The sequence below is a fragment of the Syngnathoides biaculeatus genome, chromosome 5 (genome assembly GCF_019802595.1).
Source record: "Syngnathoides biaculeatus isolate LvHL_M chromosome 5, ASM1980259v1, whole genome shotgun sequence".
NCBI lineage: Eukaryota > Metazoa > Chordata > Actinopteri > Syngnathiformes > Syngnathidae > Syngnathoides > Syngnathoides biaculeatus.
In genome coordinates, this window is record NC_084644.1 from 8,466,650 (window position 1) to 8,490,950 (window position 24,301).

Here is a 24,301-nt window from a genome sequence, read left to right on the forward strand (position 1 = left end):
CACTCAAGTAGTTTTGGGTCACTCGAATGTTCAGATGATGGCGTTTACAACGGGCCAAACAGCACTTAGCAGAGCAATCACATCAGATAACAAAACAAATGGGACCAGAGTGGTCCTGACCAAAAGATATGGTACACTTGGTCCAGCTCTTTGGTCCGTGGAGCTTTGACACTTCAGCGCTCGAATCAGAGTTTACTTGCAAACTGACCAGAGATCACCGCATAAAGCTGTCCTTGTCTGCTTGTTTGGTATGTGGTAAAATCATTCACGCTTGACCAAATAAACCACTTCAGCAATTGCACCAGCGTTCACGTGAAGCCAACAGAGAGGAACAGGATTCTGGTGTATACAACAAAAAAAAAAAAAAAAAATACATGAATTACAGTTTTAGTCTGGTTTGCCATGTACTCCCACTGGTACTCTCATCATTGGACTAAATTTAGCCTTCACACTAACTGAAACATCAGTTAAATTGCAAGTGGGTTGAGAGCGATTCCACAAGAAGTCCAAGTCCACCAAAGTTGAACTGCAAACAAGTCAGGACCAAGTCTTCAAGCAGTTTTGGCCCAACTCTTTGGTCTATGTAGCGTTCATATTTGAGCGCCAATGAACCAAAACTGACCAGAGTTCACTTGCAAACAGACCGAGACAGAGTGATTAAACGGCCTCAGTCCGGGCGCTCAAGTTCTAACTTTACCAGAACGAAAGAGTTTTTAAACACAGTTTTCAAATAGTCTCTAGGTGAACTTGTGCCACACCATGGTTTACATTGCTCAAACGAACTACACTCTGAAAGATCGCACCAGAGTTCGTTTTTAAACCTGACAAGTGTGAACACAGCCTGACAAACCTTTAAGCTCAGAGAACAGAGACAACAATGTAGATGCTGGATTTGACTCCAGACACTCCTTCATCTGAAACTCAGTCTTTATCGCTTCTTCCTATGTTGCCGGATCACCTTTCTGTGCTTCAAGATGAGGTCATAGAGTCGGTCTAGGCCCTCCCTGAGTCCATCCCCGATGATGGCGCAGGCGGGTTGCAGGTGCCACGGCGTTGCCGGGCTTAGCTCCTTGAGTGCAAGTAGCTTCTCGATCTCGAGCAGCCCTAGGGAATGCCTCAGGTCCTGCTTGTTGGCCACCACCAACAGAGGCACGCCCTGGTTCTCAGAAGTCTTGGCGATCTTGTGGAGCTCCGTCTTCGCCTCCTCCATGCGCTCAGTGTCCACAGAGTCCACCACAAAGATGATACCGTCCGTGCAACGGGTGTAGGACTTCCACAGCGGCCGCAGCTTCTCCTGGCCGCCCACGTCCCAAAACTGGAAGGTCACAGTGCGGTGACCGCCCAAGGACACCCGCACCCGCTCAGCGTTGAAGCCCTTGGTGGGCACTGTGTTGACAAACTCATTGAACTGCAGCCTGTACAGCACGGTAGTCTTCCCAGCTGAGTCCAGTCCAAGGATGGCGATATGGAAGGACTGGAAGAAGGGGATGCTCGCCAGGAAGCCTGGTTGTTCCGAAAAGCCATTCCCCATCTTTCCTCATGGGGAAGGGCCAGCACGATTCAAGCCAACTTCCACGCGCTAATCCTCAGTGTAATTTTAATATCCAAAATGGCTGCAGCAAGAACCTGCAACCACATTTAAGGTTATTTTTTCACTGAACACAGTCTTACAAGAATTAAATGTGAACTGGATTTTAACTCCATCATGTAGCCAAGAGCGCTTTGCAGATGCTCAAACATTTACAGTCTGTCATTATCTACCTATTTCCCAGAATTTATTCGTGAGCAAGCCAGCGTGGATGACATCACATGACGACTATTTACACAATACGATCACCACATTTAGTTCCTCTGCCTGTGACTTAGCTAGCCGGGGGGAAGGGGGGTTAAGATACTCTGCATTTCAACTGGTTGGACTACACGGAAGCACTTCCGTGTCAAAGCCAAAAGCTAGGCTAACAGGACCGCTGGACAAGCCTAGAAAATGTTCTTTTTTTGTTGTTGCTGTTCTTAATCCATGGGGTATTCCGCTGTAATCCTGTCAAATACTTTTTTAAAAGATGAAATTATGGAGAATTTATTTTTTAATAGCTTATATATACACACACACACACGAATAGTTGGGTCCAGGGCTCAACAACCTTTTTGAGGCTAAGGGCTACTTCCTGAGCACTGATCGTACGAAGGGCTACGTGACATGTTTGCGGCAAATTTCAGACTCAATTCATTACGCGTACATAAAATATTTTTGGTTTAATTCATTGTTGTAAATGACATTACAGGCATTTTAAAATTTTAATTCACGTAAGGAAGTCAGATTCAGAATTTAAAGCACAAATAACAGTAACAATTTGTGGCCTATGGTATTTTTAAGAACATACCGAGTTGGTGACCCCTGGTTTGGTCTTTGGCATGCCTCCCAAATAAAAATCTAAAACTATTTCAGAAAACGTGTGTCAGTGAGCTGGTCATAATTTTGCCAAATTATAACAATTTGACTGCTCTACATAATACTGCTCCCACATTCAATTTCTCTGCTCATGACTGGGTAGCTAGGCTAAAAGATCGCCCATTTCAGTAGACGGCCAAACAAAACTTTTATCACGTGAAAGCCATAATCGAAGCCGAATTGCATTGTTGTTGAATGTGCAAATTATTTTACAATATAGTTGATGATTTTACTTTATGTGGGTTACCCACACTTTACAGTTGGTGCTGGGTATTGGCCCCACAGTAGAGGAAGGCAGGGTGAGCCGTGGCTCATTTGCAAAGGTGCAGAGCAGCCAATTTTAGTTAGGCTCTATTAAAAAGGGAGAAAATTATGAAATGTGATTAAGTGTATCAAAACTAAAACTCTTTGCAACACGATACAAATGAAAAGGAAATTGTTTGGATCAGTTCCCAGCTATGCTCCTGAGTTTGAGTAAAACCAGTTTGACATCAAGTAGCGAACTATTGTGAGCCTTCCTGGGAATCCAACCCTTATCCCCATTAATTTGGATTTACCAACTCCAACTTGCATTTGCATTAGCAACAAAACACTATTAATCCTAATGCATCAGGTCGTTAGCCAATAAAAAGATTCCAAAAATATTTGGGTGAGTTTTCTTACTCACTTTACAATTGTTGGGGGGAATAAAAAACCGATTTGGATATGACATTTAAAGTACCATGAAGAAATGTTGACCTGTTTCAATGAGTCATCATCACCTTTGACAAAACAAAGCCTTGTGGAGCATTATCCTAAATAAACATGATGTCAGTTAAAAAGGTAAGGCAGAATTATGCAACAGCGGTTGACAAAAGTGTGCAAACACGATCCAACTCCCATGACAACACTTACGTGCAGAGAAGCAACATTAACATACAGCACCTGTGTCAAACTGCAATTACAGACACTTGAATTTTGCTTGAAGCTGTTCCCATATTCCTAGTAATTTTCCAAGATAATTAACTGATACTAAACCATTTAAATTTAGGTTTTGGTGAATTTCCTCTGTCGGGTTTTGAATAAATACGTGCATAGTTTGAGGTAATGCTCTGTTGCATAGCTGCAGTAGACATGAACATAACACATAAACCTTTTTTAATGGCAGAGGGGGGGAATCACTGCACACAAGGAAGGGTTGGGGGTAGGGGGGCAAGAAAAAAAAAAAAACACCACATGGATTGTAACCTACCAGTTTGACCCCTCCGCAGAGCGACTATCCGTCGCTTTTCCCGACGTTCTCCGTAGTGAAAAGATGAATATACAGCACAACGTCGTATTTCTTCCTCCCCGGTGAGAAGTGGAGAGCACGCGCCCGACCGTGAATGCTCGGAGCTCGGCGTAGATCACACTGACGACGCCTGGGCTCCGCAGAGCGAGTAAAACGCCCAAATCGACTCCGCCGCCGCACGCGATTGGCTTATTCCCGCTGACGTCTGCCCACCGATTGGCTCGACCCGAGTGTCAATCATCGATGCGCCCGGGAACGAGGATCACCTGTTGCAGCCCTGGCGTAAGCCGCCGCTGCCGTAAACTTGTTTTATCGATGTTTAAATCTGTTGAGTCACAACTTGCTTCTCGCCACTGTGTTTGGCGGTTCGAGGCTTTCCAAGATAAGCGCAAGATAACCAGTTTCCCCAGAGCTGTCTTTGGCATGTGTTACGTTCATAGGCACGCTCGACAAAAATATAGACGTAGTTTATACAATGCTCCAAAAAAAACAACACTTGGTGTCAATACGCCCTTTCTGATACAGCCGTTTATATTCAAACCATATAACCGAAATGTGGCGAATTGTAATTTCATCCTGTATACAGAGGAAAATTTTAAATCTCAGTGTGTGTTGACACCGCTCATAGCAACAGTTAGCTTATGTCGCTAGCTTAGCAACAGCGTTACCCGTGTGTTTGCGCATGCGTGCGAGCTCCCAGCATGCCCCCTCCCTTCCGCGTGTTTGCCTTTAAAATGATTGGTCGACAAGCAGGAAGTAACCGCCATGCACGGCTTGACAGCGCCTCCACGCAATTGATGGCCATTGTAAGTACTACCACTGACTCCTTTCAACTACAGTAATTTTGTGTTTTATTCAATCGATTGAACTTGATATTGAAATACATAGAATACAATAGATGACGTATGTATATAGAAGCTGGAGAAACAAGTGGCATCTGTAAAATTCGGGTGTCGTCATGCAGTGATTTATCTGATTTTATATTTAGTGTGTGACTACACGTGCACATGCTCACAGATGGCGTGTTAATATCTTGCAAATATTCTACACATGCTTCCATCACGGACGTGTTTATCATTTTCTTAGTGGGTAGGAGGGTGTCAAATGAGCAGCTGTCCGCGCAGCAGTCGAACTTGTGGTCAAGTTTGACCCGCTGGCCTGCTGTATTCGTCATAGCACTTAAATGACATCTAAACATATCACTTGAAGTCCGAGATTGCAGCTGACATTCTGGAGTACATTGGACAAAGTAGTATTAGCACCTTGCAGCGCAAATTCCCTGCTAAAAAAAATTCTGTAGAACATTTCTAAAGAACTACAGAACTTTATGACCCAAGTCCGATAGAATTTCGATAGAAATTCTATTGTTCTGGAGAAATTCTATAGAAAATCACAGCCAAAGTTCTATAGAACAAGTTGTTCTGTACAAATTCTATAGAATTCTACAGACTTCTGTAGAATTTCTATAGATTTTTTTTTTTAGCAGGAAGGGAAGAAAAGTACAATGTGGAATAAGTCGCATTTTCTCACATAACAATACTCATATTGTTATGAGTATGAAGTCATATGTTGGAGGGAAAAAAGTAACAAAGATGTACTGTATTTGTAAGCTTGTGACCATTTTTAAAGAACACATTTTCTCAAAACATTTTTTAATAAGAATTAAAAAAACAATGTACTTTTAGATACAATTATTTAATTTTTTTTCAAGGATCCAATTTTATTATCACAAGGTTCTCATGAACATTTCAACAAGAGTTATATGTCGCTGCTATAAACATTTTTAAAACTTATTATTATGACCGTTTTCCCTAACAAAAAATATTTTCTTTTTTTAAATAGCAACAACAGTATTCTCTTGATGTAGAATTGCTTTTCTTTAATAATTTAAAAAAAAAAAAAACGTCTATTTGCATAAAATGGTCTTGTTGAACAAATTGAGTTATTCACATGTGAATTTTTCTTTAAAAATATTTTTCCTCACCCCCAAAAGCATTGGCCTTACCGTTCTGAGGTCCCGGGTTCTATCGCGGACCCGGCTGTGCTGAGTTTGCATGTTCTGTCGGTGTCTGCGTGGGTTTCCCCCGGGTACTCCGGTTTCCTCCCACATCCCAAAAAACATGGAACATTAAATGGACACTCTAAATTGCCCCTCGGTGTGACTGTGAGTGCAACTGTTATCCATTATTGGTATAATGCACAAAGTATGTTTTGCAAAATATGTGGAATGTTTTCTTGCAAGACAGAACCAAAGCGACACTGGCTGGAAAACACAGCTACGGGTAACCAATAATCCACACAACTGGAAGAAAGTACAGTACACTATTTCATCCTGGCTCGAGCAGGTCATCTGGTGGTTCTTCGTCCAGTTTAAGGGAAGGTTGACACCGCCATCGTGTGGTCAAAATTAATCCAACAATACAAGATGTGAAAGGCATCGGTGGCAAAAGTAGACTACCCACATTGTACAGTACTGCAGAAGTAGAAATACTAGTAAAAAAACAACAACAAAAGAACCCACAAAACACTAATTTACCTAAATCAACTCAAAAAAAACTACAGACTGAAGTATATAAGTAACTCTAGGAATGAATTAATCAAATGAGATATGATTTTAAAATTCCACTGTACAGTGAAGAGTGATATGGCGTGGGACCGCTGTACACTCTCGGTCCATTTCTCTGAAATATGGTTCACAAATTCGTCTCAAGTTTAATTGCTGGCCACCTCTTCTTTGACAAGACTGCGATTAACTGGCTCGATTTTTGCACGTGTGCCTGAGATTTCCCCCCCCCCCCCCAATAAAAAAGGCCACTATAAAAGGTGCAGTTTTGGCATCCTGTGTGACAGCCAATGATCATCAAGTCTTGTTGGAGCGTGACAATGCAAACAAGCTTTTTTCTGGGGGGGGTTACTTTTTTTTATCGTGACACATGATGGAAAATAACTGCAGGGATGGGAAATTCACTTGGTTGCTGTACTTGTGTATATTTTATTTATTTGTTTGATTTTATTTTGATGTTTCCGCTTGGCTCTCCAACAGGATGCCTGCGTGCAATGCATCGATAACGCCGACAGATGGCAGCACATAATAGTTAGAAGTAATTTTCAATCGCAACGGGCTGCGTCAGACAACTACATTTGGAACGAATACTTGGAACATTTTTTTTTTGCCCTTTTTTATGGAAATATTGTCCAATTTTGTAAGAATTGTCAACTTCTATGATATATCCCCCCCATTGTTTTTGTCCCATTTCTATAGAATATTATATATTTTATGTGTGTGATTGTGTTTGCAGCATGTTTGTCAAATTTTCAAGGGAATTTTGTCTTCATATTTTTTTCCCCCTAGTTTGTCTGTGGGCATCTTTCAATGGGTACATGTATGTTTTGTATGGATGCAATATGTATATTTTGTGCGGTGATTTTTGTTAAATTTTCTGATTAATGTCCATCCATTTTTGTGATGATTTTCTTGTTTATATTTTTGCCAATACATGTACAGTATTTCCATTTCGTTGGTAATTTACATTTATGTTCTAGTATAAGTTTGTCACGTTTTTAAGAAAAAATTATTTTGTGCATTTTTGGGGGGAGTGAATTCTTGACTATTTTTACATGAATCTTAGTCCATTTGTGTCAAGGATGGTTTGTCCAATATTGTGGATTTTAAAAAAAGAACATTCTAAGTTTGAATATAAAAAATGTTATTTTTGTAGGGAATTTTTGTGATTCTGAACTAATTTTTATTTTCCTTTTGTGAGAATTCTCAACGGAATTTTGCGAGAATATTGTTTTTGTACTATTTCTTTGGTTCTTTTATGTTGTGATTTTTGTTCCTTGTGGATGTGGAGAATATTTACCAATCTGTTGGGATTTATTTGCCCTTTTAATGGCAATTATGGGATTTTTGTGGTCATTTTTTGTAGGATTTTATTCTCATTATTATTTTCATGGGGATTTTTGTTCCTCGTGGGAAATATACATTTCTGTGGTGAATTTATGTCCGATTTTTGTGGGGAATATAACTTTTGTTTTTTTGGGGGGGGCTTGATCACTTTTGTGGAAATGTGATTTTCATATTTTCATGACAATTTGTGTCCATTTTCATCTGAAAGTTTGTTTGATGTCTGTTCGGCCTTTGCAGACGTCTGCAATTGTCTTTCGAGTGGACGACTCCATTACCAGTGAGCTCTTTCAACTTTGTCTCGTCAGTCCATTTTGTTGGCGAAAGACCAAGCGTTGACATGTATTGGCAGAGTCCAAGTCGTTAAAACACGCGCGCGAGCGCCGGATAACCGCAAAACGCAAATACTTGCGCAGATCGCTCAAGTTGACAGCGTGCCAACGCCAAGGTGCCTTGGCTGTCTTGTAGGCGCTGTGAGGAACGTGAACGCCCTCCGCTCGTAAATCTCGTCTGAGGGTCGGCCCGGCGGGCGCCTGGAATAGACATCGAGTAAACCGCTTTCTCCCGTCTTTCCTGTGCCTGGCCTTGCGAAATGCGCAGTGTTGCTGCACTGCTCGCTGATTACGATCGTGGAGCGCTTGACCTTTGTGACCCCATTAGCACCGTGGGAGACAATGCACTCAATAGGATACAACGACTAAACATGGTCATTACAATATTACATTCCATCCATCCATCCATTTGCTTTTGCCGCTGATCCTCACAAGGGTCGCGGGAGTGCTGGAGCCTATTCCAGCCGTCAATGGGCAGGAGGCGGCGTGCCTAGGGGCAATTTAGAGTGTCCAATTAATGTTGCATGTTTTTGGGATGTAGGAGGAAACCAGAGTGCCCGGAGAAAACACACGCAGGCATGGGGAGAACATGCAAACTCCACACAGGCGGGGCCGGAATCGAACACGGGACCTCAGAACTGTGAGGCCAACACTTTACAGCTGGGCTACCGTGACGCCCTTGTCGTGTAATAACAGTCATAAAGATACGCTAATGATGTTTACATACTTTATTCTGTGGGAGTTTTGTGTCATTTACAAAAAAAATTCATTTAGTTGGAACGTTTTGTTTATCTGTGTTGGGTGTTTTTTTTGAGAATGTTAAATTTTGTGAATTTTTGGGCTGGAATTTTGGTGTCATGAAAACATTTGTGAGCAGGTTTAGGTGCATTTTCGTTGTAGATCTTTCTACATGTCTAGGAATTAGATTTTACTTTTTTTGTCAATTTGTGAGGATTTTTATTTATTTATCTATTTATGTATGTATTTATTTATTTGTTTTTTTTTTTTTCGTTTGTTGTTTTTGGCACTCCAGTTTTCCCCAAAACTGGCAACCACTTCACGGTGTACCCCGCCTCCTGCCCGTTGACAGCTGGAATGGGCTCTGGCACTCCCTGCGACCCTTGTGAGGATAAGCGGCAAAAGAAAATGGATGCATGGCGTTCTTGTTGATGCAGTGCTTTCTTTTGGAATAAGTCCTGCAAAGAAAAAGCTTTTAAATGCCCTCTTTGTCTTATATGAGTTATCGGTAAGTGCCTCGGTAACACGGGTTGGATTGGACCATGATGCCAATGATTAATTTCAAGTTTTCATTTCTACCTGAGCTCTGAGTAGGCCTACTGTGCTTCTGCTACACTACATTAACTGTAGTGCCGATCAATCTATCCTATCACTGAATATAAAGTCGCATTATTTGGCGTTAGCGTTCCTGCACTCCATCACGCTCAATTGGCTCCCATTTGAAAGTCACTCGCCACAACGCCAAAGCTTTTCCTTGTCCCGAGGAGAACCACTTCCAGCTCCAGTCAAGTTTGTTGGCACAGCGCTACGGGAAAGGCCAGAATTTGATATGTGACTCCAACACGGTCCAAGTATTTGACGAAGACCGCCGAAAAGTGGTGTTAGTTTCACTTCAATCACCTATACGGACAAAAGTTTTGGTACACATCAGCAAGTGAAAATTTAGTTTTTTCCTCCATTTTTTTTGGAAGCTTCTACTTTTCTGGCAACATTTTATTGTGTCTACAAAATGTGGTGGGAAGTTATTTTTTTTTTTTTTTTTTTTTTTAATAGTTTTTTGGCCAGTGGTCAATTTTTGACATCCATCCATTTTCTTTGCCGCTTATCCTCGCGAGGGTCACGGGGAGTGCTGCAGCCTATCCCAGCTGTCAACGGGCAGGAGGCGGGGTACACCCTGAACTGGTCGCCAGCAAATCGCAGGGCACATGGAGACAGACAACAGCCGCACTCATAATCTCACCTAGGGGCAATTTAGATTGTCCAATTAACGTTGCACTTTTTGGGAGGTTCCCGGAGAAAATCCTCACAGGCATGGGGGGAAACATGCAAACTCCACACAGATGGGGCTGGGATCAAACCCGTGTCCTCATAACTGTGAGCCCAACGCTTTAGGAGCTGCTCCACCCTAATGCCTCAATTTTTGACATTTAAAAAAAAAAAAGATTTTTATGGGATGTTTTGGCACTGTCTGCACGTGTGCTGGGTGTTAGCATTGTTCATTATTAAAAGACTGAGGAATTTTGTTAAATTTTTCTTTCAGCTATTTTCAAAATTACTTACAATTTCTTGGAAACGCAACAGTCTTTCTGTGTTCTATGCATATTTTATTTTGGGGGGGGGTGGTGAATTTCAGTTTGAAGGGATCTTTTTCCATCATTTTGGGAATTTTTGTTTTTTAAGGGCATTTCTGCGTGGAATTTTCTCATTTTGTTATTTTTGTCCATTTTTGTTGAAAAGTTTTGTTTTTGTGTGGAATGTACTTTTGACAAATCATATTTGACTGTATAATGTATTTTTTACTTTTCACCTATGAGGGCATTATTGTGGGAATTTTTGTTTTTTAAGGGCATTTCTGCGTGGAATTTTCTCATTTTGTTATTTTTGTCCATTTTTGTTGAAAAGTTTTGTTTTTGTGTGGAATGTACTTTTGACAAATCATATTTGACTGTATAATGTATTTTTTACTTTTCACCTATGAGGGCATTATTGTGGGAATTTTTGTTTTTTTAAGGGCATTTCTGTGTGGAATTTTCTTGTGTTATTTTTGTCCATTTTTCCTGAGAAGTTTTATTTTTGTCTTGAATGTACTTGAATACTTTTGACATATCACATTTGACAGTATTATGTATTTTTTACTTTTCACCTTTTCTTAGACGTTCTTGTTAATCCTACAGTTATTCAACACATGGATTAGAGCAAAGTACTTTAAAATGATTTCGACTGCATCCTGGCAGTAGTGTGGCTCCCAGCACACATTGCGCAGTGAAATGTTAGGTTTCATGAGTCCTACTCTTGCCAGTATTTTTTTTACTCCTTTAGACTTTGAGTACTTTTGCCGCCTCTGATAAATGTAAAAATGTAATTTTACTTTTATACTTGCGTACAGTTCAGTCCGTGTTGGTTTTACTTTTACTTAAACGAATCGATACAACTACGTGTACTGTTTGGAATACTTTTGATACCTCCCACTGTGTGTGTGTTTTTTTTTTTTCTTTTCTTTTTAATGTTTTGGTGCTCGCGGTAGGTCTTTGTGTCCTCTCCCCACCCCCGCTGCTGCCTCTCAGTGGACGGGGAGCCTGACGCCGCGAGCTCGGCCTGCCTCCAGGTTGCAGTCCCGGGACACCGAAGCCCGACTCCCACTTTCACGCGTGAGCCGAAGAAATCGCACGATGTGGAGGATGACGAGAAGGAAAAGTAAAAGATTGATCTCCATCGGAACGAGCAGAGTGAGGAGGAGGGCGATGGGCTTTGGAATTGGGACGCTTGTCAATATTGCGGCGTGGGTCACGTTCGCGCCCCCCGACGGCATTTGCGCGCAAACAGGTATGTTTTGCACATTTTGTTTGATCATCCACTAAAATTGAGGTTATTTTCGACGTGTTCATCACGTGTGTGAAAAGCAGCAAAAAACGGATAGCACAGGATGTCATGTTGGATGGTTTTACCGTAGATTCAATTTATTGTAGAGGCAATTTCTGGAAAACAGTCCAAAATTGTCATCGAAGTCAGGTAAGGACAAGAGGGGGTAGAGGAGTGACGTGGCTGGGGGAGGGGGTGCAGCCTGTCAGTGTTGTCAGGCCACGGCCCCCGTGTAACTCCATCAGGCCAGGCTAGCAGCTTTCACTGGGGTCAAGGATTTTTATCAGGGGGATTTCATTTCATTTTATTGTGGGAATTTTTTTACCATTTTTTTGGGGGGGAGGCATTTTTTAAAAAAGGATTATAAGTAGGCTCCTGCACTCCCCGCAACCCTCGTGAGGATAAGCGGTGAAGAAAATGGATGGATGGATTATCAGTTTTGCGGCACGGTGGCTCAGCTGGGAAGCGTTGGCCTCACAGTTCTGAGGTCACGGGTTCAATCCCGGACCCGCGTGTGTGTTTTCCCCATGCCTACGTGGGATTTCTCCGGGTACTCCGGTTTCCTCCCACATCACAAAAACATGCATCAATTGGAGACTCTAAATTGCCCCTAGGTGTGATTGTGAGTGCGGCTGTTGTCTGTCTTCATGTGCCCTGCGATTGGCTGTTGACCAGTTCAGGGTGTATCCTGCCTCCTGCCCGTTGACAGCTGGGATAGGCTCCAGCACTCCCTGCGACCCTTGTGAGGATAAGTGGCTAAGAAAACGGACGGATGAGTGGTTTATCGTTTGTTTTAAAGAACATTTTTTATAGAGGTCCCGAAAGAGACCTTAAGTTTGAAAAGCTCTGAATATTCAAAAACAAGCCTTCCCATATTGAACGGATGCGGGTGTAGCGGATGACGTATTGATCAGCACTAGTGATTGTTTTCCTTTTCTAGCGCTCCCTCCCGAGTGCGCCCCAGGGGGCCACGGGCTCCTGCAGAACCCTCACCGCAGCACCACCTTCAGCTCCAGCCGGCTGCAGCAGTCGTCGCTGCGGGATTTCGTCTGTGACCATTCCCTGGCACGTGGCTGGTACCGGTTCCAGATTTTCGACAAGCCGGCCAGCATGCCCACCCGGTGTGTGGAGGTAACGTCACACCCGTCTAACAGGGTAGCGGACATCGCTTTTACTCCCTCCTGAAAACAAACCTATCGGATAAACATTTTGACTCACATCAGTAAGACAATGGGGGACATCATCTGGGCAGACTTTTTATTTTTTATTTTTTTGGGATGATGGAGTTGGAATTTAACTTCAATCAATTCACAGTGATAGGAAAAAGTCGCAGTTTAATAGAAAAATTGCTATATTTTGTAAATACAAAATATTTGGACAGGATGTTTTTGGGGGTATTTCACATGAAATATTCTCAAAATTTCAAGAAATGTTCTATACATTTACAAGATTATTATTCTTAACTTTATGAAAACAAAATTATGACAAAAAGCAGTAGTTTTACAACTGGCATCATTTAAATGTAACATTTTACAAAAAAATGTAATTTTTCAGATAAATTCTATAACCTGTAAAGATAAAAATGTCAGGACTATTAGGATAAACTATTATAATGAAAAAAAAAAATCACATTTTGTTCTACAATATGATAACAAGGATAATGTGAAGAAAATTCATTTTAGAGTACTAACCCTAACCTTATTTAATCTAACAGATTATTCAGAAATTTACCCTTCAAGAAAATTGTTTTGTAAATTCAGATTTTTAAGATGTATTATTCAATAGAAAAATGGAGAAATTGGAATTTTTGTTATTTTGAAGACAATATAAAGCCAACTTAGGAGGAAAAAAAATCATAATTTTTAGGTAAAATTTCAAGTCTATAAGGAAAAAGTTAAAAAAAGTTAACTTTTCAGAGAATTAAAATAAAACATTCTGAGGTAATAAGTGCAATTTCAAGAAAAACCTGCTGTTACATATACCATGGGAAAAAGGTAAATGCCAATAGAATACAGATAAAATATTATTTGAACATTTCCACTTAATTAGACTCCATAAATGACGTAATTGACATACAGTATTATTGAATAACCAGTCCATTGTTCTGGTTCCTCCGAGATGAGTTGTATAATGTAATGTTTTTAACTCCCATTCATCATTTTTAAAAACAAGGTTGCATCAGCATTTTTTCATCGTGCGTCTGCAAATTTTGTCCCAGGGAGGGAAGGTGGATCACCGGTTATACTTAGTCGGTGTCTGTCTATCTATATAAATATATTGCCATGTCAAACAGGGTGTTGCGGACTGAATTTTTAAACGAGCAATTTTTGGTGTCGCGTGCACTTGAATGAACCAATGCGGGCCCTCGTGTCAGGTCAACCACTGCGGGACTCAGGCTCCGGTGTGGCTGTCTCTGGGGGAAGGCGAGTCCCTGCCGGGCCCTCTGGAAATCCGCCACCTGACCGCCTGCGCCGCCTGGCAGTCGTACCCGAGCGGGAGCAAGGAATGCTGCCTGTTCCGCATCCCCGTGTCCGTGCGCAACTGCGGGGACTTCTACGTTTACTTGCTGCAGCCCACTCAGGGATGCATGGGCTACTGTGCACAAGGTACACTACACTGTACAGTAGTAGTAGTCGTAGTAGTACTAGTCGCTTTTTAATCAAGCAAGTTGAATATTATGAGGCAAAATCACAATTTTTACAGGAAAACAGTTAGGAATGTCAACATTTTTACACTTATTAAAGTTACGATAGGGTGCAAAACAACTATTTTCCTTTATTTAAATGTTTCAGTATTAGGAGTTGTAGTTAATAATTCAAATTGGATTTGATTAATTTAAAGGTAGTGTTAGCTAGTTGGGGCGGCACGGTGGGATCAGCATGTAAAGCGTTGGCCTGACAGTTCTGAGGACCCGGGTTCGATCCCAGCCTCATCTGTGTGGAGTTTACATGTTCTCCCCGTGCCTGCGTAAATTTCTCCGGGCACTCTGGTTTCCTCCCACATCCCCAAAACATGCAACATTAATTGGACACTCTAAATTCCCCCTAGGTGAGATTGTGAGTGTGACTGTTTGTCTCGATGTGCCCTGCGATTGGCTGGCAACCAGTTCGCCTCCTGCCCGTTGACGGCTGGGAGAGGCTCCAGCACTCCCCGCGACCCTCGTGAGGATAAGCAGCAAAGAAAATGGATGGATGGATGTTAGCTAGTTGCCTGGATATTTGAGTAGTACATTCGTTAGTGTGAAACCAACTAAAATGGTCTCATTTAGGTAATTTCTTGCTTGTCTTGTGACAGAAATGGCAGACACGCCTTCTCCGACGTCGCTTCCCTGCAACATGGACGGAACGTGTACACAAAGTGAGGACCTTTTGCTTTTTTTCTTTCCAACCGTACACAGCCTACTCCATTCGGAATTATAGTACAGTATTCACGTATTCCCTCCTTCTGGGAGATAAGTCTAGTAGATTTTTGAAGTTCATTATACACTATAGTCCATTTAAAAAGTTGTGTTCACCGGAATGCCAAAACAAAGAGAAGATCGGGAATGATTGCTTAATGAGGCTTGCGTGAGGCATGTGCCGCCATGTCTTTCTGTGGAGATGTTGGCGTTTCCATGGCCACAACGCCTCTCTGCCAGGCTGACGTTCAAGATTGTCGGAAGCAGCCAGTGCTCAAATTCACATTCGTTAATGTAAAATGAATGTGAAAGGAAGTATGAAGCGATGGTGGACTCAAATTTATGCCTGGGCAAAAAAAAAAAAAAAGAAAAGAAAAGATTAACTTGGCTGAGTCAGCTTATAAAATTAGTGGACGCAAAATTTCTGCCTCCAAACTCTGTGGGGACCTCTCCAAAAATTCCACCCGGAACCATGTTTGCAGCGCCACAACCCATGTTTCACATGGACATTTATTGCAGACGGACATAATGTTGGGTCAGTTTCAAAAACGAAAAAGGATCATTTGTGAGTTATTTTAAAAACACTGTTGCAGGTGTAATGTATGTAAAACATAATAAGTGTGAGTGAGTTGAATAATTGCAACATTTGTTTTGAATTCAAATGGTACTTGATAGTGCGCTAATGCTAATCACGATTGCTCGTCATTTAGCATTCCACTGTCTCTAATTCTGTACACTAAATTTATCCCAATTAATGCATCTGTAACAAATGAGAATGAAATGCATATGAGTCATAAAAATATAGATATTTGTTTTTTTTTTAGTTATGCTGGAGACTATTTGATGAATAATAGTTGGAGAATCTGAGAAAAGAAGGAGAATCAACCCAACTATAATTTATCACAGGGGATTGAGTTGGTTAGTTCATTAGTTGGTTGTTAATGACTTGGCTATTTTGGTAGTTAGTTGATTGGATGGGGAGATGGTATGATGGTCAGTTGGGTAGTTAGTTAGTTAATTAGTTAGTGTGTGTTTGTTACCATACAGAAAAATGTGCCATCATTTAGCTTGGTGCACTTTTTTTCTTTTTCGGTGAGATCAGTCAAGGAGCCTTCCGCTCCATCAGTACCCACGATCGCCGCCAAGTGGACGGATGATGACGTACATCTGAAGTGCAGCTTCTCCACGGACAAATCTGGCGGCTCCCTCGGCCACGTGGTGGCCTGGTCCCGAGCCTCCCCTCAGGGCAACCGGGAGGAACTTAAGCAGGAGACCACCATACAGACGTGGGCCCTCATCGAGCTGGATGGCTTCAACCTCCGTCTGGGAGACAAGGTCAGACCTCACTCGCTTCACTAAAGAAGTCAGGAATTTTCATAAATACTTTTCTCTCAGATTTACTGCTCAGTGTACAGTTTCTTCCTGGACTCTCCGGACATCCGCGGTGCTTCTGTGGAAAGCCAGGAGTTCTTTGCAGGGATTCGGGTACGTTAAACTCTCTCCATTTAATGAACATTATAGTTTTGAGGTCAGAATTTAGCAGATATTCGCCACTTTTACTGATTTTCTGGCTCTTCAATAATACATCAGCAGGAAAAAGTTTGACTTAAAAAAAAAAAAAAAAGAATAATGCACATTTTTATTCATGTTCTGTATGTCACACACAGTAGATTAATTTACTTCCTTCCATTTTCAACAACTTCTTATTCTCTCCTTTTATCCTCACTAGAATTGTCTACTTTGCATATTATAAAATGCTTTTTAAATTTCATTACTTTAGATTAAGTAAATAAATAATATATAATATAAATACCGTTTTTAAATAGGATAAAAATAGGTCAAATGTATGTTTTATGAATATTTATTTCACTTGTAAAAATCTTTATTTCATTTGTTACTTATATTTCATATTTTTACATCCTTCTGTATAATTTGTCAAATTAATTTTGATGGACAACAAGTCAAATTCTACTTATGAAATTGTATATTATATCCATCCAACCACTTTCTGTGGCACTTATCCTCACAAGGGTGCTGGGAGTTCTGGAGCCTATCTCAGCTCTCTGTCTAAATAATGAATCATATATAATTTCTTTATGAAACATTGAGAAAATTGCTCAGCTCAAAACATTTTTACATAGTACAAAAAACATTACATTTATGTTTGTTTGATGTGAATTTTGCTTGAAAATGATTATTCATGGTTTTATTTTTTAAAAACATAATTATATTATCTTATTAATTGAATTTCATCGCTTGCTGTTTAAAAGCAGAGTCATAAATTCATATTTATGTAAAAAAATCAGCAAAATTATGTATATATAAAAATAGCAAATTTACACAGTATAAAAATGTATGTACTTTCCATATTTTGTGTGTATATTGATTTATTTACGTTTACGTCCTTTATGCGTGTGCCGTGTATTTATGTCTTAATTTGCAAATGTTGTGCATTTATTTGATAAACTGTATTTCTCAGCTTTATCTTTAAATTATAAACGCATTATTTTGTGTGCTACGAGAGCAGCTGAGACCCGAGGTGAGCGTCGTTTCCGAGGACGGGAAGCAGTACGAGCTGGCGGTCGAGAGCACCGTTCCCGTTCCGTGTCTGGAACAGTCGTCGTCGTCGACTTCGCCGTCGGGCCAATGCGCCGTCTCCTTGACGTTCAGCACTCACAGCCAAGGTGAACACAAACTGTTTTAGTACACGGTCTTCGAGCTGCTGCTACCTACTGCCTACTTCTACTTCCTAGTTTACCTGACACCGCCCCCTCCGCTCTTAAAGGTGTACACTCATAATTACAAACAGAACACACACCCGCAACTTTATATCTGCGGGCATGACTGACCACACCCATACATTTTTCAACATGTTGTAAGTGACTGGCATATGCCATATCATCCAAGTAAATCCAGGAAAGGCTTCATGTCAGGGGTTTTGGATTGCATCATGAGAACGTGTGTGCGAGTTACAGACGAAGCGGTGCTGGGCTCCGACGTGTCCCTGTCCTCGTGCTCTGTGAACTTGACCGGGACACCGTGCCAGGACGGAGTATGCGGCCGAGCTGTGGTCCATTTCACCGCCATCACCGACGTCGTCAGAGACGGCAATCGAACCACTAACATCTCCGTCCGGCCCCTTGTCACTAGGAATTTTGTGTGGAACGGTTACGCACCGGAACCTGTTCAGGTAAATGAAATCAAGGTGTATGTACAGCACGTCATTCATTGTTCTTGTTCCCGTGGATTTGATTTTATGCATATTTATAGCCAGTTAAAAAAAAAAAAAAAGTCAAGGAAAATCGTTGTAAACTGTGACGGAACATAAAATGACATGAAGGACCGGATCTGGGCCTTGAGTTTTGGCAAGTGTTCTATAAATGATCGCGGTTCTGAATTGAAGCCTTCTTTCTTTTGTAGCTCAAAGTGCAGGACGTGCCTTCAGCGTATTGTTACTCCTTCACCGACCCTCACATCGTCACATTTGACGGCAGGTACGTCACGTTTCTTTTCATTCACAATATTTGCTATGCATATTAACAGCACTAAATGTACACTAACTGGCTATTTTTCCTCCCTGAGTAATAATCAGTAAAGGCAATTGAATTTGTCTTTTTTTAAGCCCAAAACGCTAATATTAAAATATGAACCTTATTTAATTGCATCAGCAATGTTTTACTGAACATTTTCAGCATTCAGAACTGTATTCAAAAATTTTCACTCAAAATATGGAATTTTGTCTAGCAAAAGTCCATGATCTTATTACGAACATTCAATGTAAAACGTCATGGATGGCTTGATGGAAATTACTAGATTCTACGTCGATTTTATTGGCCTGATCGAAATCAGGCGATAATTGAACGTTTTTGCTGATTGGCCGATCGTCTTTAATCTCATAATTCAATGATGTAATTGATCGGCTCCGCAAAAGACGTTTACACCGCGTCCCCGTCGTGCGCAGTATATCCGAATCTCTAAGATGGTTCATTTTTATATAGTAGTATTACTATATTTTTTGTGTGTCTTTTGATGTAGTTCTGTCAATATCTGATGGCCAACAAAGTCAGTTAAAAAACATCAGCGGTAAGACGACTGTCACAAAACAGGACGTAATGTTTGGATCAGACTACGAGACAAATTTGCTCTTTCGCAATTGCGCGATGTCAGATTACTGCAATTAAATCTTGTATTTCGATACTACCACATCGTTTTTTTTTTTTTACGATCATCGGGCTTTATCTTGTCAACTCAAATGCAACCCGTTACCGTGGGGGTGACAAAACGAGGGGATCGAATATGGGGAAAAACACGTGTCGGTGGTCACGGGTGCTCAGGACAGGGGAGGACATCCTTGTAAGACTTGCTTGAGGTGCATGTACTTTTAATACGACATGGCTTGATGGATTGCGATATCAGTTCATCACTTCTGGGGTTCATTTAACTGTATTCCCAGTGTGACGGTCTGAGCGCTCCCCCGTGCTGAAAAGTCTCCTTGTGATGAATGCACATGCGTTACTAATAGGGGAACTCCAGGAATCCCCAGTCTCATTGTTCCCTTTCTTCTACATAGAGGGAGCAAACATACATTATATCCTAACCTTAACTTCAAAACAAAAGTTGATAAAAAGATATACACATATATGTACGTTCACTGTGTTCATGTTGAAGAAGCATGGATGGGGATGTTTCAGACTGGCCAGAAGTTTACAAAATATACGCGCATGCGCGTTAAATCACAAGGAGAATTTTCAGCACCGGGAGCGCTCAGACTGTCACACCGGAAATGAATTTGCGTCCCCCCCCTTACAGGCGTTACGACAACTACCAGGTGGGCACGTTCGTGCTGTACAGGAGTGCTCGCTGGCCATTTGAGGTCCACGTGCGGCAGCGGGAGTGCGGGGGTAGCGGGGCGGCCCCCACCGCGTGCGCCTGCGGCGTGGCAGCCCGGGACGGCGACGACGTGGTCACCTTGGATATGTGTAACGGCGACACGGGCCAAACCAAACCTCGCCTCGCTGTGAAGACGCGGGACCTCAGCAAGAGCGGCGTGCGCGCCCACGAGGCCTATCAGGGGCGCAAAGTCACCGTAAGTGCCGGCACACTTTACTCTCATGCAGTATTCTATTCAATAAGTTGGTCAAAAACTCCACAGCCACCTCTTCAAATTGCTTCCATACCTCCGCTGGTATGTCATCAGGACGAACTGTCTTTCCATTTTTCATTCTGTTCAATGCCTTTCTAACTTCCCCCTTTCCTGGTCATTCACGCTTGCCTCTTCTACTCTACCTTCTCTCCCATTTTCTTCATTCATTCACTTCTTAAAATACTCTCTCCATCTACTTAGCACACTCCTGGCACCAGTCAACACATTTCCATCTCTCTCCTTAATCAGCCTTACCTGCTGCACATCCTTCTCATCGCTATCCCTCTGTCTGGCCAACCTGTAGAGATCCTTTTCTCCTTCGATAGGCTTAGATGGCAAAAGATGACACGCTGTGGCGACCCCTAACGGGACAAGCCGAAAGGAAAAGAAGAAGAACAAGATATTCTTTTTAATCCTTTTAAATCACGAACATGTTTCTGCTGCAATCCCAGCTGACCTTCCCATCCGGAGCCTTGGTACGCGCCGACGTGGCCGACTGGGGTCTGAGTCTGACGCTGAGAGCCCCCGGTTCAGACAGGGGTCACACCGAGGGCCTGTGCGGCACCTACGACGGACAACCCGACAATGACTTGCGGCTCTCTATGGAAACAAGTGGGGAGGATCTGCAGGCTTTTATCTCTCATTGGAGGTCAGTCTGAAATGGAAGGATTCGTTTCCACCGAGCGGTACGGTTCAGTTTCAAAATGAAATAATTCAGTCTGTTGACAAGCTGTCTACTTTTAATACTTTTAAATGGACCTCTTTCCCCATCTAAGCAAGACAAATCATTGAATGGAAAGGAAAACCTGACCAGGTTTTACCTGACCCAAACCACCAAGTAGGTGGGCCAGTTCAACCCATTATGGTCCCTTTCCATTGGAGAGGGTCCCACCCAGCAGTGGAAACGGACGTCTGGTCATGGGTTCCAGATAAAAACTGTACCATAATAAACTGGGTATGTGATGCTGAATGGTTTCCGTTCAGTACAGTACAGAATTGCTCCAAAACCGTATGGGTAGTTTAGTTCAGGTTCCGCAGATTTTTTTTATTTTGCCTATGCGTGCATCAATCTGAACCACACCAGAATTCATTTCTAATGCTTTGTACAAACACGTCTTCCACCTTTTTTCTTCCTGCTAGGCTTCGTCCAAGAAGCAGCCTGTTCGATGAAGTACGACCAAAATCATTGTCGCCTCCGAATGGACTCAGTTCCCACAAATTCTGTGACTGTACATTATCGCCTCGGAGCGGAACGCTCCCCGAAGCCTCGACGGACGGCGGCTGTTCTCGTCACAGTAACGTGCGCTTCCCCGCTGTCATCCCCTCTCTGGATGTCACGGCCGAGTACATCAGTTCGGTGGAGTTGCTTGCTGGGGAAGAAGGAGCAGTGCTCCCTAAAGGGATCCTGGAGAAATTCGCCTACTTTTTCCCCGAAGACCATAAACCTGACACCGGCTTAGACCTCGATCTTACGTGGCCGACGCCTTCCGGGTTGACGGAAAGTGAGGCACGAAACCAGTGTCGGGCCGCCATCACCAACTCCAGCCTGGCCCGGAATTGCGGAGGGATGCTGGGAACCGACGTGGTGGGCGGAGCGGTGGAAATGTGTGTCGGCGATCTGAGACGGAAGGACGAGCGGTCGTGGCTGGAGGCCGCTCTGCCCCTGCTGGAGAACGAGTGTGAGAGACGGCTGGTGGAGGAAGGTCCGCTGGCGGCGCTCCGCCGTGATCGCGGGGACCGCGTGGACGCCGTGGCTATACTCAAGTGTCCCAATCTGTGCAACGGAAATGGCCAGTGCTTAGACTGGGGATGTGTCTGCTTCCCCGGCTTTGGATCCTACGACTGCAGCGTCTTGTCTGGTGAGGCAAGACATAAAAAAGTGGAAGTTCTTCTATAGATAGAACAATAGCTCTAATTCTGTCAAAATGGTAACTGGTCCAGTACCCCAAAAAAGTATTAGTATGCGTACTAAACTACCATTTAGTTTTGCAATTGGTTAAAAATTAAAGGAATTATTATTAAATATTGTGCATAAATTCTTGTACATTATTATTTTACTTAAATTGTTTTTAAAACCTTTGTTTTCTTGCTTCTGGTTATGATAAAAAAATATATTTTTTTATTAATTAATTTCTTAGTTTAAGAAGCGTTCATTTGCAAGTTATAAATAGTCTTACATTTTATATTTTTCTGAGGTAGTTTCTGCTACTACAATTTTTTTTAATCTGACTGCAACAACCAAAAAATTGAATTAAGTTTTTCAATCTATATATATGTATGAATATATATATTATAAAGTTAATTAGTTTGTTTACCAAGTTACCCTGTGTATTTTTTTTCATTAACTACATAACTCTTGAAATTTGCATGTTTTCTATGTTCCAATGTTTTAGGATCCAAGGACTGGAATATTACTTTTTTGCAAATTGAATTTTTTTGATGAAATTAATTTTTCTTTAATTTTCGTTTTGCCTACAAGTAAATCAATAGGCACAATTTGAATTGTTTTTCCGATTTAAAACTTTCCGCGTGTGTGTTGCAGACCACACTCCGGAGATCACGGATCTGGAGACGGGGGGTCTGTGTGACGTCCGGGGCGGCGACTGCTCCAACGTCCACGTCTCCGGCCTGGGCTTCGAGGACGGCCCCAAGATCACGTGTGAGTTTGTGAAAGAAAAGGTATTTCCTGTTTGTTATCTTCGACTTCCTGTGTCCCAATTCCTGGCCTGTAATGTCTTCTTGTTGTGTTCTTGCGGTGAGTTGGTGGCAAGCGAGTGGGTTGTGGCTGAGCCTCGGTTGGTCCCTGCCACCTTTGTGAACGCGACGGCTATTGAGTGTCGGCTCCCCCTGGAAGTTGCTCAGCCCACTGCAGGCTTCGACTCGAATGAAACGTCAACAAAGCGGCCGTTCTTGGCTCGCTGGCAGGTCAAAGTGAGGGCAAACTTTTTTTTTTTCCTTCTTTTTTGTTTTAATATTCAAAGAGGGAGCATCACAGAGTTAATTAAAAGAAAATAGAACGGATTGGAAAAATATTTATTTATATTTATTTCATAATGTTATCTGTTGGGGAAAAAAAAGTAAAATAAGATTTGGGAAAATAAAATAGTGATGTAAAATAGAACAAAGCAAAGTGAACTTAAGAAAAGGACTGTAAAATAAATCAAAAAATTAAAATAAAATACATTTTACTCAAATAATTTTCACCAAAATTAACTGTAAAATAACATAAGGTACAAAAAAGTACATCAAGTAAAATCAAATGCATAAAATACAACAAAGTAATAAAATTAAATAAGATACTTACATTGAATACAATAAAATGCACTTTACAGGACTGTAAAATAAAGTAAAATAAAATAGATTTTACTCGAATAATATTCAGCAAAATTAACTGTGTAAAATAAAATAAAGTAAAAAATAAAGTTCATCAAGTAAAATCCAATGCATGAAATACAACAAAGTAGTAAAGTTAAATAAGGTAGTTACATAAAATACACTTAAAACTAAATTCAAATTAAACAAAGCAAAATAATAAAATACTGATATACATTAAAATGTCACAAAATACAACAAAGTGAAATAACTAATTAAAATATAATTACGTACAGTAAAGTTAAATAAAATGTCATAAATACAATAGAATTAACAAATAATGACTAATCATTAACTTTTTGGATAACATTATATTTTTTTAAGAAAATAATAAAATAAAATACCTGACATAGAAGATAACGATATCGTACACTGCGTGAGATAAATAATGAGTGTTCAAGATCTCTGGGATGTCGTACCTCATATTATACAACCTCCGACGTTGTTTTTGACATCCAAATAAGAATATTTTCCATCAGCTCACAAGATCGTTTGTGTTTTGTTAGGTGTCCAACGACGGTTACAGCTTCAGTAACGCTAAAGTCTTGACCGTGTACGACGGAGCGTGTCATGTGTGCGGCCTCCACACCGACCCCATCTGCACGTTCAGGGTAAGGACGGGAAAGACGTCTTCTATTTCGTCTACTAGCGAGTGACCTCACTTGACCTCCCCCAAGGAGAAGACGTGCAGCATCGACGGCGTCTGTTACGACCAAGGGCGGTCGCACCCCTTCAAGCCTTGCCTCGCCTGTCGGCCGCACGCCTCCCGGCACGCTTGGACCCCACACCGTAGTATGTCGTACTGCACCACACGCGCACGTGCATATAGTAAAA

The 24,301-nt window shown here is 41.6% G+C and overlaps 2 protein-coding genes across 4 annotated transcripts in view; one reads left to right on the plus strand and one right to left on the minus strand.

The window, feature by feature from the left end:
- Nucleotides 1-349: 349 nt before the first annotated feature.
- On the minus strand, nt 350-3,847 carry arl4aa (ADP-ribosylation factor-like 4aa). Its single transcript, XM_061818908.1, has 2 exons — nt 3,681-3,847; nt 350-1,626 (listed from the first exon to the last, which is right to left on the minus strand). Exon 2 carries the CDS (start codon nt 1,529-1,531, stop codon nt 929-931), a length of 603 nt encoding a protein of 200 aa, XP_061674892.1. The 5' UTR covers nt 1,532-1,626; nt 3,681-3,847; the 3' UTR covers nt 350-928.
- Nucleotides 3,848-4,045: 198 nt separating this feature from the next.
- vwde (von Willebrand factor D and EGF domains) overlaps nt 4,046-24,301 on the plus strand; it is a 30,729-nt gene continuing 10,473 nt past the window's right edge. For 2 of the 3 annotated variants that reach the window (XR_009794865.1, XM_061818905.1), the window contains exons 1-17: nt 4,046-4,525; nt 11,221-11,519; nt 12,496-12,686; nt 13,930-14,161; nt 14,850-14,912; nt 16,055-16,287; nt 16,348-16,437; nt 17,480-17,636; nt 17,928-18,142; nt 18,373-18,446; nt 19,762-20,038; nt 20,548-20,744; nt 21,236-21,954; nt 22,638-22,774; nt 22,856-23,026; nt 23,974-24,078; nt 24,145-24,259. Coding sequence is in view for 2 of the 3 variants with exons in the window: in XM_061818905.1 (XP_061674889.1) it covers nt 11,366-11,519; nt 12,496-12,686; nt 13,930-14,161; nt 14,850-14,912; nt 16,055-16,287; nt 16,348-16,437; nt 17,480-17,636; nt 17,928-18,142; nt 18,373-18,446; nt 19,762-20,038; nt 20,548-20,744; nt 21,236-21,954; nt 22,638-22,774; nt 22,856-23,026; nt 23,974-24,078; nt 24,145-24,259 (3,130 nt within the window). In the remaining variant the exon portion in view is untranslated. The remainder of the gene's footprint in view (nt 4,526-11,220; nt 11,520-12,495; nt 12,687-13,929; nt 14,162-14,849; nt 14,913-16,054; nt 16,288-16,347; nt 16,438-17,479; nt 17,637-17,927; nt 18,143-18,372; nt 18,447-19,761; nt 20,039-20,547; nt 20,745-21,235; nt 21,955-22,637; nt 22,775-22,855; nt 23,027-23,973; nt 24,079-24,144; nt 24,260-24,301) is intronic. The other variant, XM_061818906.1, reaches the window with a different exon arrangement.

Coding starts and splice junctions, on each gene's coding strand:
- arl4aa (XM_061818908.1), bottom strand. CDS start 1,531: ATGGGGAATGGCTTTTCGGAACAACCAGGCTTCCTGGCGAGCATCCCC.